This window comes from Haemaphysalis longicornis, unplaced genomic scaffold, assembly GCF_048455015.1.
Source record: "Haemaphysalis longicornis isolate Haplotype H1 unplaced genomic scaffold, Haemaphysalis longicornis Haplotype H1 scaffold_10, whole genome shotgun sequence".
NCBI classification, from domain to species: domain Eukaryota; kingdom Metazoa; phylum Arthropoda; class Arachnida; order Ixodida; family Ixodidae; genus Haemaphysalis; species Haemaphysalis longicornis.
Window position 1 is genome coordinate 148,838,872 of NW_027526204.1, and position 16,432 is coordinate 148,855,303.

Sequence of the window (16,432 nt, forward strand, 5' to 3'; positions counted from 1 at the left end):
ACATGTTTACGAAAGGTGCTTCAAGAGATCGTTTGATTGCTTCAGCATCGGAAAAGGTTACATTCGATGAGCCATATGTGATGAAAACAGCAAAACAAATTCTGAGCCCCGCCTCTGCCTCGGCACGTTGCAGTTAGAGCAGTGCCTGGGTAGAGGAGGCAAAGGATAAATACCGAGGCTGCGAAACTAAACTTTGGGTTCTCCGGAAGGAATCGGCACATTTGTGGAACATGAAGGCGACTTTACTTGCTCTCCTGGGTTTCAGCACGCTGCTGGCTGTTTCCTACGGCCAGGAGTTTCAAGAGCTGCAGCCGCAAATGGACATGGCCGCGGATGAGGAAGTTGTCGACTTTAGCGCAGGGGGACCTCCAAATTTTGGTCAAGTAGGTAAGTATACCGATGGTTGAAATGTACAGTCGCGCGAGTTGGAACATAACAGACGCCTTGTTGGCGTTAGCAGCCATTCCAAGGTCTCCGTAAGTTCCGCGAGCTCTTGGAGTTGGAACTGGTCTTTCGCAAACGGCTGTGTGTATAGTGGCGTCCTACGGTACTATAAGCACTCCCCTAAAGTGACGTCCGGCGGCGTTTTGATGGAAAAATGGCGCTGCTGGAACTACTTCGACCTCCATTAAAGAAACGTAACCTAAATTAAAGTAACATAGCCTAATGAACAGACAAAATCATTTAAACGCAAGACTAACCTAAGTCAGAAAAATTACATTTAAAACAAGATAAGAAAAAGGACGACAAGAGGTGGCGTCGAACCACAGCTTTTAGCAACAGGAAGCGAAGACGGAACTTCTGCACAACAATGGCGGGCGCGCTGGCATGTGTCAGCCCACTCTAAAAAATACGACTGCCGCCGGACGGCACTCTAAACACAGAGCTCCTAACTGCAATACTGTCAAACCTTATAGCTTCGTGGGCCACTGTTATTTTAACAGGGGTCTGTGATCCCAACTCTCCGCTATTAAATTTCAATATTTTATGTTTGGGCCTTGAGGTTGACCCATTCAATAATATTTTTATGTGTATAAAAATTGCGACATTACTCAAATGGAGAAATTGGCGAAAACTAAGTGTGCGCGACTATTAATACCAAAACATGGTCGACGCCGGCCAACTGGCCCAGTTTTCTTAGACGTGAAAACAGCGAAAAAGAGCGGGCTAAGCAAGACGGGACAATATGAAAGAGGAGGGACCACGCCCCACCGTCGGTGTCTCGTCTTCATCGGTGTTTCGCCTTCCCTAGGTTAAGCGTTTGTGCAGTATTTCTGTGTGCATAAAAAAAGGCGTAGCTTGCACTAGTGGTGCAAGGCTGGAGAAATAGCGGATACGTAGCTTCTTCCGTTTTTGGTGAGTTTTGCTATGTTTTTTCTGGACTTTGGTAAGTTTTGTTAGGCTTTGCGATGTGCTTGCTTGGTTAGGCTAAGTGTTGAGGGGTGAGGCGAACCGGCCGTTGGCGCCACTCATGGATTTGAGAGCTTGACGTTGGAACTTCGCCATTACTCAAAGTACGGAGCCGTTTTACCCACGATTCCGCTTGTATAGACGATTCGATTTTCTTCGTCCTGGGGGCTTCCATTTTATTAGTGGGCTGTGCTAGCAGCTCTACAAGGCCCAGTCGACGGGATGATGTAACTGCGCAGGCGCAACACAGCCCAGAACATGCTCTGATCTTAATAAAGACTACCAGATGAAAAGGTTTACACTCCGCATCACGAGCGTGGTACTCGAAATGTTCGGCTAATCGCCGCCTTTTAGGCTCGGCGGCTTCGGCGCGATACTCGGGGCTAGATCGTGGCCATGTCACATGTTCTCGAGCAGCGACATGGTGGCGTTTGCGCTGCGCTTCTCCTTCCTCGGGCGTTACAGACTTCTTCGGCCGACCCATGTTTTGCCGGAGTATAAGCGATGTGCTCGGCGCAGAGTCAGGAGGCGCTGTGTGTCGCCGACGTGGCGACATGAAGTTGCCGCGTCGGAGAAGTGACGTCATAGTTAGGGGAGACCAGGCTCCGCATTGATGTCGTGCCGGGCGAAATGCGCTGGATGAACATTTTTCTACATAGTTTTTTTTTGTACCATACGCCACGCTGGCCGAGGTTGAGCAACTTCGCGTGGACCTTGAAGGGCCGTTCTTCTCAAGAGCGAAAAGCATTGGATTGGATTGGATTGGATTGCATTGCATTGGATTGGATCGGATTGAATTGGACTGGCTTCGATTGGATTGGATTTGGATGGGATTAGATTGGATTGAATTTGATTGTATTGAATTAGATTGGAAATCCAATCCAATTGGAGTACGGGCGTGTAGAGAATATGGTCTGTACGTTCGCCGGATTGCGCATTCCAGAGGAGTGACGTCATAGCCGCGGCAGACGCACTGGCGTCGGCGCGTGCCTAGCTGTTCCCCTCCGTTTCGCAGTAGCCAAGTCTGACGCTGCACCGGAGCCGCTCGAGAGCCGTTTCGCATGGCTCCTGGAGAGTCGTGCCCCGCATGCGCGTGGAGCAGTGACTGGACTGGACTGAACTGGACTGGACTGGATTGGATTGAATTGGTTTGGAAATCGTTTTAGCAGCAGTAAGCGTGATAATCAGTAATTCAAGACAACCAGGAAACCCAGGAATAATCAGCTGAACCTTACTCACGCTACGTATACTCTGGTATAGCCGAGCTAAGCCACTGCTAATCCCTTGCTGACGCCACCGGACTCTATCAAGCCTAAAAGCTCCGCTGTTAAAGGGGTATTCACACGACGGCGAAATCAGTCGTGCGGCTCCTAGGAGTGCGCATCACGTAACCCCTACGTCGCAGTGTCTTGCCATGTCGCCTCTCCAATCGAAGGTTAGAGATTTTGCTCTCGAGCTACTAACGATCCGATCCTTAACGATGGAGGCGGCAGTATTTCGTCTGCTCGTCGGGCAGCCAGCCACGACTGAAGTTGTAGAGTGCTTAAGACTCCATTTCTAAATCGAATTCTCGTGTACTTCCTTGAGTGCAACGGTGTACTCGAGAGCTGCCAGGCAGGCTTCACGGTGAGGGGATCGATGAACGAGCAACTGGTCGCACTTGACTCGTACATCAAGGATACCTTCGTGCATAAGCAGTATTGTTTAACTGTGTTTTTCGACCTCGAGAAAGCCTGCGACGCCGCTTGGCGTTACGGGATCCTTAGTGACCTGAAGTCATTGGGTGTTTCGGGTAACATATTAAACACCCGTGTTAGTTACTTGTCACAGAGAACACTTAGAGTGAGAGTTGGTTGTGCACTGTCAAAGGTTTTTGTGCAAGAAAATGGCGTGCCGCAAGGTGGAGTGTTGAGCTGCACGCTCTTCATAGATAAGATGAACTCTCTTGGAAAGGCATTGCAACCTACAATCTGTTATTTCATGTATGTAGGCGACGTGCAGATATCTTTAAAATCATGTAATATGTCGATCTGCAAACGTCAAGTCCAGCTCAGCGTCAAGAAACTTTCCGGCTGGGCAGACAAGAATGCTTTTAAAATTCATCCTGGAAAGTGCTCGTGTGTTGTGTTCTCCAGGAAGCGTGGGGTCCACCCAGACCCAAATATCACTGTTAAGAACGTGCCGATTCTTGTGAACAAGGAGCACACGTTTTTAGGTATTTTACTCGATGAAAAGCTTACATTCATTCCTCATATCAAACAGCTCAAATACAAATGCTTAAAACAATGAACATTCTTAAGGACCTCTCACATCAATCTTATGGGGCCGACAAACAACTCCTGCTGCTCATTTACACAGCCTTGGTGGGGTATCGGCTCGACTACGTCAGTGTCGTATGTGGGTAAGCGACAAAAACAGCCCTTAAAATGCTCGACCCAGTGCTGCATCGTGGCCTTCACCTCTCATGCGGCGCTTTCCGCACTAGCCCTACCGAGAGTCTGTATGTCGAGTGTGACAACTGGTGCCTAAGAGACAGCAATGGGAGTATGTTGACTACATCGCCTACATCGACCTCCACCGCGCGAAAACACGCGTCCAAAGATTCATGCTTCGACGCCCCGACAGTGCACAGGTAGCGCACGTCCCAACACAAAGTTAAGGCACTCCCTGGTGAGTATCGTGGACAAGCGAACAAAAGACAACTTCCGCGGTGTTATCTACAGCATTCCCTGCGCAGACTCCTCGAAGATCGGTCGGAACGATAGGCAATTTTCAGCAAAGATGCTGCCCCGGTGGCTCAGTGGCTAAGGCGTTGTCCTGCAGAGCTCACAGACGCCGGTTCGATTCTCGGTAGCGGCGTCCGCTTTTCGGATTGAGGCGAAAAGCAAAAACACCCGTGTGTTTGAAATTACGGCGCAGGTTAAAGATCCCCAGGTGGTCAAAATTAAATCCTGAGCCCTCCACTTCGGGGCGCATCATAACCACTGTCGATTCGTTGTTCGTTGCGTTAAACCCTACATTCAATCAATCAATCAATCAATCAATCAATCAATCAATCAATCAATTCTCAGCTGACTCCAGCCGCCCTAATAGGTGTAAGAAACAAAAACTTATCATGTCACACAGAGAAGCAACGCGCCATAACATAGACCTGGTCAATGCAGAAAGTAATGAAAAAAAAAGAAACTCATGGCTTTACCTTGAATACTGACAATCCGTACCACGTAGCACACACTTAATCACAATGTCGGCAACTTCCCACACTTGTACTCGCGTTGCCTACGTACGTCAGATTTTGTATCCGACATAACCGGATCACTTCCGCCCCCTCATTTTATTGTGAACAAAGGTGCCGCACGGCAAAAGAAACGTTTTTGGTTTCACAAACTTTCATGTTCGTTGTCAGTTTATAATTGCTCTCTTTGTTCAGCAAATCGACAATGTTAGGCTTTTCTGCGGAATAATATCAATGCACAGCTGGTGGTTCTAGTGTTCTTATTATTTAAAAGTAGATGTGCGCTGCAAGTAGATAGACCTGGCATTGCCCCCTGTATTCTTTCAACGCCAAACACATCAGCGCCGAGCGGCCAAGCAGGCCCTTTCCTTCTACTCCGACCACTCTTCCCCCAACTGCTAGCTTTCCCAGTGCATTATTAGCATCCTTCCTTCCATCCCCTTTGCCCTGTGGCTTCGGACCATCCTTTCGTATTAAAGTTTGCTTCCTTCGCAGTACTTTAGTCACCTGAACGGTTGATCTTGGGGCAACACCTGGTGGAAAGTGGCAACGTAAGCAAAAACGTGCTCAACCACGGCACCGAGCTTCCTATCACTGGCCAGAGCGCCGATACTTCAACGAACTCGAGCAACCCGGCACAAGCGGCTCTCGAATAGTTACGCTCTGGTTTAGGACCGGGGATCCCGGTCAATCTTAGGGCGCCACCTTACGACATTGGGCGAACCAGGCGTCCCATTGTGAAGCGGGGATGCATTTGTAATTGAAAGAGTACAGGAGCCAATGATCCTGGGGCCCTCGACTCCACAAATTCGCAGGCAATTCGCCATGTTTTTTTTGCGCAAGCACAACGCAAGCAGTGACGTATCACACGTATAGCTATGACGACATGCAGTGTAATTTGACTCTTCACTCATAAAGATCACAACTAAGGTATCAAATTTTGCCCATAAATGATACCAAATCCCTTGGAATATATTAAAAAGTTTAGACGGTAGCTGATGTTGGCAAGGGAAGCACATTTCTGCAGGTCAAAATTGGCGCCAACACCACAACGTGATCTAGTAACGTTGATCCAAAAGCGAGGGAAAGGGGGATGTTGGGCTAAAGAACATCGCACAATCTTTTTTTCCGTATCTATTTATTTCTTTCAATCGGTTTTAGTAACATAGTTGAGCTCTCTGCTTCAATTCAAGCTTTGTAGCGTTATCACCTTCTTTATTCTTTATTCTTTATTCAAAAAAACCTTACAGGCCCCAGAACAGGGCATTGGGTGAGGGGGGTAACATACAGTTTACAGATAACATACAGTTTACAGGCAGGGTCAGTGCGCAACAACAAAAAATATAAATGAAATCACATATATCGTGGTACAGGGTGAGGTAAATCTGAAGATACACCATTTGCTGACTTGAACATGGCGAAAGAGGGATACATTTTCAACAAATAAGAGACAAGGAAAATATAAATCGCCGTAATACGCAATGCACTCAGAATTCAGGAACATGGTCACATGGTGAAGAGAGTGAGGAGCTGACGGCGAAATGTATCGGGATTAGATATGGAGGCTACGCAATCAGGGAGGTCATTCCAAAGACGAACGGCCCGAGGCAGTGGTGATGAATTGAATGCATTAGTTGTACCGTATATGCGCATGAAGCTGAACTGATTATACAATCTGCGCTAAAAGGAGTGAGGTGTTTGAAGCTGAAGCCGCGATCGTTTATTAGAGGTAATATATTTCTGGAACAGACAGAGAAGAGCAATATCGCGGCGGTTATCTAATGGCGGCAGTTGAAGGTCTAATTTAATTTGTGTTATGCTTCAGCTGATGTCGTAGTTACGTTTCCCGGCTTCCCGGGCGCAACCGCCGCCACGCAATCGTCCGCTCTTATGTTACAAGATTATGGCGTGATCGCATAAAAAGACGGCCGCGACCATCGCTTGTATGACACATAAGGGCAGGGAAGCGCTACGGCTGATAACCCTGGAGCGTACCGATGTAGCCGATTCACTCATTCGTAAAGCTCAACTTAAAATAGCGCTGTAATGAACAAGAGTCACTTTTCGTTGTTATTTTTCTCTTTAGTTCGATCATGCGACCCAGCAGCCTACTAGCAAAAGCCTGGACAAATACCATGCATTGTGTTCTTTTTGTCATAGAGAGGCTTGTTCTGCCCTCTTACGTTGCGGTTACGCCAAACAAATAATTTTTATTTTATTGCCAAATATAAAAGCAATATAGTGCAGGTTATTTCTATGCTCCGTGATCGTTGACTGGGGAACAGTGAAAACTACTATTTGTTTCCGTAGAAAACATGCTTTAAACCGTGCGTCATGCAAAAGTGCGCCTGCTGCAAATTCGGGGCATTTCGCGGCGCCGAAGGTCGGGGAAATTTTTTGCCCTATTTAGTGGAAAAAGAAGCCGCCATTTTCAAGCTGTTACGTAACATTACGTCCCTTTTACGCAGGTTGTAGTTGCCAAGGTGTGACGTAATCGTTCCCGCCAACTGTTTAAATTACGTCACGCCTTCTCAGCCAATCACATACAGGGTGTGTATTACAAGCAGTATTGTTGTTGAATAGTAACGACAGGCCTACATTGTCATGCCCGGCGCATTTATGGTAGTGTTTCATTGCCGTCTAAGAATTATTCGCTTTCAGTAAAGAGAAATAAGACAAACTTTTGATCTGGTGCCTGTAAACGTCATAAAACGTCAAGATGACGACCGCACACACAACCACTTTGTGAACCGGAAGCACGTGACCAAAATTGAAAGCCAATCAGAAAAGAGTTCCGGCAAATAACCTAATTCCCCGGGAATTTGTGCAGTCGAGAATAGGGCCACTGGATACAAACTAGGCGACCCAGCCTCGCGCTGTTGGGCGAGCGTTAAGTCTGAATCGTCGGAACATCTGGCGCTAGCAGTGCAAACGCGGGAAATTTGAATTCAGCAATCCTCCAACGGGGGACCGTGACAGGATAGGAACATTGTTAGAAGTGGGCAAATGAGATAGACAGACAGTTACGTGGCATGGGCGGCAGAAGGAAATCCTGTTTCGAAGGCATTTACAGTGACGCGAGCGGATGCGAGGCCAGTTCTTAAAGGCGATAGTCTTTCTTGAGCTACTTGAACGGGAAAATGTTGGTTTGTCTGTCTTTCACTCAATTCAGCCAGCCGGCCAAGGCAACACAGATGCTTTGCAATAGACTTATGTACTGACAGCTAAATCTAAACGTCTAACTCTGGTTTTAATGTTTATACTTGTCAACATTGTTCAACAAGAACAAGACATTACGCAAATATTGGGCAGAAAATCAATACATGAGTGGTATTTGCAGTGTTCCTTTATTAAAAATTACGGATGCTTGCTTTTTTACGATAACAAATTATTATTATTATTAAAATTCTTTATTCGGAAGGGGAGACTCAAGGTCTAGTCAGAGATGGGGAAGGCGGTAAAGAAGGTGAGCGTGTCTACATTAACAAATAAAATACTACATCATCTGCAGAAAACCGTCGCCTGCTGCTGCCCGCGCTACCTGGCGAAATAGGAGAAATATCAAACGGCAACAGCAATAAAAGCTTCGACTAGATAGGTTCCGCGTTCCGCTTGGAACGCTTGTGGAGTAGGGCAACGTGGTTCTATAAACGTTTTAGTTGGGTGCCTCGGTTGACCATCGTCTCCACCGTAAGGCAGCGCTGGCATCGAGGCACCCGAATTGGAGCAGTAGAAAGCGGTAAATTTATATTTGCTAGAGCAAACCTCTAGCGCGTTAGCTTGCAAGGAACGAGACGGGAGAAGAAAAGCATGAGAGGTGAGGGGGAAGGAGAAGGAAGGCATTTACTTGCCAGAGGCGCCACTTGACTATCTTCTTGGGTCGACATTTGCTACTAAAGGAGCAGACACGCGGCCATTTTTTCCCCTTAGAATGCAGTGTTACGCATATGCAACGTTTTCTCAAGAACTTGTTGGTTTTGGAATGTTGGAATTAACCCCACCCTTCAAAACCAATCTAAATTCATGGATATCCACAGAACAAACGTTAGTAGAGTTCTTTACCTTTAAAAATACCTTTGTAGCACAATTTCAACGGCACTACAAATTTCGATAAGGATTCAGTTTGAATGTAATTTCACGAATTGACCTGTTGTAGTGGGTCCAGAAAAATCGCAATCAGTGATAACGCCCCTCAGTAATAAAACTACATATAGGGAAAACTCTATGAAAAGTGCTTGTAGCGAAAACATCAACGAACAATGGTAACGCAATGCCTTTTTTTTTTCTCCACACAGCAAAAAATGTTGAAGCTGTCCTCGACATTCTGTCCAAAAAGGTTGTGTTTGGAAAACATGCTCGGAAAATTCTGTCTAAATTTATTCGAAAGTCTACAGAGTGCATCACGAAAGCAAGGGGGCTGAAAGTGCGCTACATAAATCAGGTACGTACAGCGAAAAATTTTATAAGTGCAATTGAACCGAGGGGACAACTACTTCCCTCAGAGGGAGGGGCCGTTTTTTTTTAACTCAAGAATACTATCTTCGGATAAAAATCCTGAAGAATTTTTTTTCGCCGCCCTACTCCTGCAACAAAGAACAGTCGGCTTACGTGGAAACCCGGGTAAAGAATGAAGGAAGCTCACACCAATGCATAAGACTTGAAGGTAGACAAGCTGTACGCAACCTTCACAAGTCATCAGAAAGATTTAGGACTGCAATTGCCGCCGATTTGCTTCTTCGCGGCAGCGAGGACCTTTACTTCGTCATCGCTGCTAAAAGCGCGAGCTTTCATTTTTTGGAAGTGATAATCATTGGGCATCACCTTGGAGGGGCGCACACAATGACGTCTCTTTCTCGTTCCGAGCAAGTGTTGCCACGATTACGGCGAATGGTGCAGGTTCTTTTGGTCAATCTTAACCAATCTCCCTTAGTGGGTATACTTGGCTTAAGAAACGTGCGCCGGAACGCTGGGTGGTCGTTGCGAGGCATGCACACACGAGCGCTAGGCATTTTCTTGGTTTTGTTGACTGACGGGCGGTCGCCGTAATTTTGGGCCAATCTCTTTCAGTGGTCATAGATTGGCTTGGCAAACGTGCGCAGGGGGCGCTGGGCGGTCGTCGCGGGGCGCGCACATATGAGCGCTTGTTTTTTTAAATGCCGGGTGGTCACCGCGAGGCACACGCTCACATGCGTGCGCTCGGCAATTTCTTCATATTTTTAACTGCGCACACGACAAATTACGATTTCATAAACAAGTTCACTGCTACAAAATTATTGAGCGAAATACTCAGAACAATAAATTGTTAAGGACACGTCGACATCTATCTGAAATCAAGCGAAACGGCTGCAAAGATCTCTTAACAAAAACTGACTCCTCTTTGAAGCCTTGAGACGATTAGAATAACAGTACCCGTCACATGGAGTCTTCGAATGATTCGCCCTCACTCTACAAACAATAGCTGACTTGCTCGAGCAATTTCTATGGATAAACCGCGTTCCCGAGTTCGAATCCGGACCGAGTACGAATTTGGCTTCCATTGCGAGTTTGTGGGAACGGGGAGACGTTGGGCTGTGTTTCATTTGGATATAGCGTTTGCTCTCAGAGAAACTTGAGGATTGTTTTGAAATTGCAAGCCAGGATGTGAGTTTTAATATTAGCAGCCCTATTTCGAGAAAATGGCACCGCTCCATCACCATACGGACGGAACGCAAAGCCACCGTGAAAAGGTCAGACGGAGTGTTTCTTGCGCATGTTGAAACCGGCTCCAAAACAGAAAAGTTAGAACAACGAGGCGAGATAAACGCTGGCTCACAACTTGTATATCTTGTTGAAATCACTCACGATGTATGCAGTGGCGTTCAACAAAGGCAAAAAAAAAGGAGTACACAGCAAAAAACCATCCTACCAATCGTTTTCACGTCCCCTTCCACCCCAATCCAACACGTCCGAGGCACAAAAATGAAGGAACCAGAAATGTCAAAACACGAACAAAAATAAACAGAGAGGGACCCCGCAAGAAAACACTGAAGTTATTATGCTAGGCCTGTGCTGACACGAAGTCAAGCTGTTCATCGTTAAGCGTAAGCGAAGTTTAGCAGATGTAGCAGTCCCCATCCACTTAATGTAGAATGCTGTAATATTTTCTGAAACCTGTTTTGCATGCTTGGAGAGAACAGCTGCGTCATCTCACACAAACGTACAGCAAGGTAAGATGGAATAAGATGCTCCTGTAAGAGTACGCTTGAGGTCATTGAAACCGGATATTAACACTTCCCCAACTTTGTCCCTCGTAGCTTTGGCGGTTGATCAGCTCCACTGGGATTGCGTCAAGAGATACGTGGGACAAAAGCAACATCTGAAGCGGCATCATGATCCCGCTGGATGAATTCCCTTCATCATGTTCACTACCCATAGCACTTTAAATTAGCCGCAAATCTCAAAGCTTAAACTTGGTGCAACAAGTCGATGGCCGGGGCACCCAAACGCGTGCCTTTGGAGATCTCTGGAGCTTCTAGTTGCACCGACAGCTTTAATGTGAAACAACACTACCAACGGCGTCATGACGAGCGGCATCAGTTGCCTTCATAATCCAACTACTACACAAGTGTAAGGATGGTATGAGTGTCAAGACACGGGGATACAAAAGGAACTGATGTATCAGTCAACCAATCCCGCGCACAGCGCTGACCCCTATCTTTAAGATAGTGTCTGTTTATAATCTGCACCTTCCGTAGCCAAAAGCGTATATCAGGCGCTGTGTTTGTGCACGTATGCATGTCTAGGAATGCAACCATTACCACGTATGATATTCTGCGCTGTTCTAAATTGGTGTGAAGTGGAAATAAAACATCATTTTTGTGGATTTCCAGTTCTTTTTGGCGATTCCAGCAGGAATGGAATGCGTGACACAAACTTTGAAGGCCAAAAACAAGATGCAGCAAAATAAGGTATGTTTCCGCTGATCAAAAGGTTTGTTTTCATAAAAGATTTCATTGACTTGTTCTTTGAAAAGAAAAAAATTCCCCGCATTTCCCCGAGGGGAAGAATGTGAAAGTGCGAATGCACGAGTTGAATTGGCGCGGTTCGGTAATGTTCGCGAAAGAGAGATCACACACGCACACACAACTACAAAGAAAGAAAGATGCATTTATTCACAGACACCTATTTGTGTTGTCGTTGTACTTGATTGCTAGAGCGGATCTCAGCTTTGAAATTTCGTGTCAGTACTCCTTTAAGCGGGTGCATTAGCCCTTCTCACGCCCGATTCCTGGCCAATCCCCCACGTGGGTATGTGCCATGTCAGCGGCCAGGCAGCGCGCGCCCATCTCCCCCCGTTGCCAAGGAAGACGAGGAGATTCCTGGCCAATCCCCCACGTGGGTATGTGCCATGTCAGCGGCCAGGCAGCGTCCATCTTGGCTGTGGAAGTCGCCTTTTGCATTCGTGTGCCTTGGTGACGCAAGGCACCTACCGCTGAAATAGGTAAGAGCGACTTCCCGGCCTGGCGCTCAGCCCTTGTGTGGGACTACAACGCTAGACATGTTGACCCGGCTTGCACGGGAAATCGCTCCCATGAAGTGGGGCGGACGGAACATGCAACTTTTTTATGCATTTTCTTACAACACTCTGGGTACGGCAGTAAAATTATCGTTTATATCTCCCCCTTATTTTTGCTGCTATTCGAAAAAACGACTGGTGGGCTATGACGAATTAGTTGAAATCCACGTGATAGCTTTTCCCTCTAAGACCGTCGCGTTAAGATGTACTCCACACCAAATGGTGGCATGTCCACCCGGCAGTTTAGCTGGTGGGAACACTAAATCAAGCATGGAACAAAGGTGTGGGCGTGCGCTTGTACCCCCTATACACATTTAAAATATTCGATTGGCTGGGTCTAGAGTGCCGTCCGACGGTTGGACGGCACTCTAGACACTTTGGAACGCACTTCCCTAGCAGTCCGACGGCACTGCTAGACACTGTCGTCGGAGGGCACTCTAGACACTTTGGAAAGCACTTGTCTAGCAGTCCGCCGGCACTGCTAGACACTGCCGTAGGACTTCACTCGAGACACTTTTTTGGAAAGCACTTGCCTAGCAGTCCAACGGCACTGCTAGACACTGTCGTCGGAGGGCACTCTACACATTCCGTATACTATCTGCCTGTTGCTTTTTAACTAAGATAAAACGTTTGGCATCCTTTCTTGCGGGGAAAACGTCATTTCAAAAACTATCCCATTTCTTGAGTCTGCGAATCTCGGTAGTTGCAAAAAAGCGACCCAACAAAAACATGCTTTCAAAAATTAAAGCCACTTGTTCTTTGTTTTGTTTTGTGCCGACTACAGTTAAAATGATTTCAGTAGTGCCAGCTAGGGTATTTAGGAAAACGTTTGGGAGCGTTACAGTTAAGTCGCGAAACGTACTTGTCTTCAAAAAACCTGGGAATGCGTTTTTTTATGCCCTCTCCACCAGAATGGTTTTATTCCCTCATGTATTTTGAGAACTCTTTAAGTTGCATTTTATTTCTTTTACAGGCGGCGAATTGCTTCGAGCAAAAACTCAAGGAGTTTAAGGTAACGACCCAATGTTTCTTCGAAAAATTAGAAAGTTTCTTTCAATGGCCCCCAAAAGTATCAGCATTCAAAATTGATGTTTTCGTCGCTTGAGAACTGTCGTTCACACCAGTCAAACACTTCCGGTTTAGATTACAGCGCTAAGAATATTTCCGGTGTGTGTTTGAGAAGCGACGTTTACAGTTTGCGCCCATAGTAAGTTCAGCGCATACTGGGCCTCACACTCACTCAAGTCTCGCCATAAATTAGGTACGAACGTAGCTATAAAATTGTTTAGACGTTTGGTCTCACCCTGATCATGAGCAGCGCCATCAAGATCTTGCAGTTCAACGTTCCAATCGCATTCATAATTGATTTGTATTGTTTCTAGGAGTGCACGTATTACCTGCTAGGATCGAGTCCAAAGGCTCTCGCATGAGTTGGGAAAAACCGAGTCATCTAGTCTACTATGTGCCCGTTGCAAATAGATCCTCGACGTCCTCCATGGAGAAAAAAAAGCACATTCTTTGGTAGTCACCTATATATCTTGTCCAGCTTCATGTGGTCCTTCCACAAAGCTTGTGAAGACACCATCACCTAACGGCATTTGTTTATTAGGTTTCACTTAAGGAAGCCCGGACATCTCTCTTGTTTGTATAGCTCATGTTTATTTGCTTGGCTTTATTGTAAATAATTTAACACTTACACTTTTAAATGTTGTACCACAGGTGTGTGAGCGCTTCTGCCCATATTCTCCAGGAACCAAGGCTTTCGACAATAAGCGTAAAAAAACATAAAAAGCGGGGCAAGGCGTTTTCAAGAAAGTCGTATAATTTTATTCGCTTCACAAGTAAATTTTGGCGTTTTTGCGCGGCTAAACTGTTCCTGCTGGGATACTTTACCCAGGTATGGCCTTTACAAGAATAAAAACAATAAAACGGTAGTTCCTTCAACTTTGGTCGCCACCTCTTCGCCCATCCCCCCCCCCCCCCCCAAAAAAAAAAAGAAAGAAAACCAAAGGCCAAGTTCATTAGAAAATACTTCTCCTGTTTAGAACGTTCGCCCTTTGACATTCTCCCTGTTTGAGCACTGTTCGCAATGGTGAAAACTCAAATTTTCGACCTAAACCACCCTTAATCGAATTCATTTGCCTTGGAGAGGTCTCTGAAATTACTTAAATGCATTTTAAAACGTTTGGATTATTGTCGCTGGTTAGAAATCTGCGTTGAGGTTGTACAAGTGTTTATCTTTTTTTTTACAATAGATGACGGTCGGTATGCCGAATGGTCAAGTGCAGAAACTGCAACTGGTTATCGTAAGTATGGCTCCAAAATAGTTAAAAGGCAAACGAGCCGGCTCTTGCTGATAGTACAGGATACAAACATAAACAGGATACCTAAACTTGTTATCCAAATACTGTAACTATTTCCTTGCGAGTCAGGTTTACTGTTCCTTTAGTCATGCTGCGTGTGCGGATTTTCAATACACCATTACTGTGTGGTAGCAAATTTGCAGTGGCGGGTCGTGCAATGCATGTCGTACGCATGAGCCCTTTGTAAATCTATACCTATAAAAAGAAGTGCCCGATACACTGACTGAATAACTGGCCCATCAACGGCCAGCCAAAATTCCTACCCCTGGAGCGTGGCCTCCGCGATCGGCTACCGGCGGCGCGCCGTTGCTCCGGCCGTTCCAATCGCCCGGAGAGAGCGTAAGTTGAAAAGGGGGCGTGGTCGCGTTTTTCGCCGCACCGCGGCGCGCGCAGCCTAAGGTCGTTTTCCCTGGCGCGGGCGGGTGCAGAGGACGAAAACTCGGCCTTCGCAGCCTGTATGCGACGTTTAATAAAAAAACTTACCGCACACCAATGCAGGTGAAAGGTAGAAGTAGTTACTGGTGCCATTAGGGTAGTTACTGGGGCTTTGAATTTTATACGTAGACTATGCCCGGGGTGATGCATAAGTGAATTCATGGCACAGCAGTATTTTTTTTTGTAGCCACGCATGATTCCAAAACACAACACGTTTTCCGGTTTTATTTCTGAAAATCTCGTACATGTTGTTTGGAACGCACGGAACGCATATCCCGTGCGTTCCGAGCAAGAACCAAATTATGGGAATTCAACCGACCGAAATCCAAGCATTAGTAAATACAAAAGTACCCCCTATGTCATTTCCTTTTTTCTCCTTTAAACGTGCGGTCTTTGACAGATAAAGTAGATGACATGGCAACACTACTTGAAACGTTTGGCGTAGCTTTTACCGCGATACTGTTAACAGAGACGTCGTTTGCTTCAGCATCTCAAGTGTATACTGTCCAAATGGCTATCGGTATTTCTTCCGCAATAGGCAGGGTAAACATGCTGGCGCCGTTTATTGGCATGCATGCTTGCATATACGAACGTACACAGAGACTTCCGGTCTACCATAAATGGAAGTGGTTTAAGTAATATAATAAAAATCTTTACCCGAGTTACGATTGGTATAGTTCTCCACTTGATGTGTTTCTTCACTAATATCCCGAACAACTTACTTACAGCCGATGTTGTGCATACAGATATTAGTGATCAGCTTAACTGCTCACCGAAAAAAATAATGCCCTTAATACGTCATGACAACAAATTATGTGGAGAATATATTGTATATAAAAAATACAGTGTATATTTTTCTCTGTGTATATAAAAAATACACAGAGTCGATAGCGATATGAAAGGCATCGCGGAATACCATGACTTTTTCACTCACGCAAAATAATTTGGTAGCGTGATTACAGTAGGTACTTGAAACCCCTAAGCATATTAAATAAAACGCAAAAATATCATTGATTCGTACCCGTGGAAGCATAAGAGATTATTTGACTATCGTAGTCGCCTGCCTATAAACAATACACGAAAGCTTATCGGTATTACGCTGTTTTCGTTCACGTGCACTTGCACACACACACACACACACACGCATACACGCGCGCACACACGCGTACGCGCACGCACACACGCACGCACACACGCACGCACGCACACACGCATGCACACACACACACACACACACACACACACACACACACACACACACACACACACAACGGATACCCAGACCGTTCGAAACAACTTAAATGGCAATAAAAGCATATTTTCGTGCAGCGTGCGAAAATATTCTTTTATGCGCGAAAATGCGCGAAAAACGCGAAATATGCGCGAAATATGCGCGAAATATGCGCGAAAAAAACGGCGCGCCGCCGGCAGCAA

The 16,432-nt window shown here is 46.0% G+C and overlaps 1 protein-coding gene across 1 annotated transcript in view; it reads left to right on the top strand.

The window, feature by feature from the left end:
* Positions 1–215: 215 nt before the first annotated feature.
* The window catches only part of LOC144157997 (uncharacterized), a 30,356-nt gene continuing 14,139 nt past the window's right edge, over positions 216–16,432 (top strand). Inside the window, exons 1-5 of the mRNA XM_077688692.1 lie at positions 216–387; positions 8,941–9,086; positions 11,515–11,592; positions 13,174–13,212; positions 14,456–14,506. Coding sequence (XP_077544818.1) covers positions 231–387; positions 8,941–9,086; positions 11,515–11,592; positions 13,174–13,212; positions 14,456–14,506 — 471 coding nt within the window. The 5' untranslated portion in view covers positions 216–230. The remainder of the gene's footprint in view (positions 388–8,940; positions 9,087–11,514; positions 11,593–13,173; positions 13,213–14,455; positions 14,507–16,432) is intronic.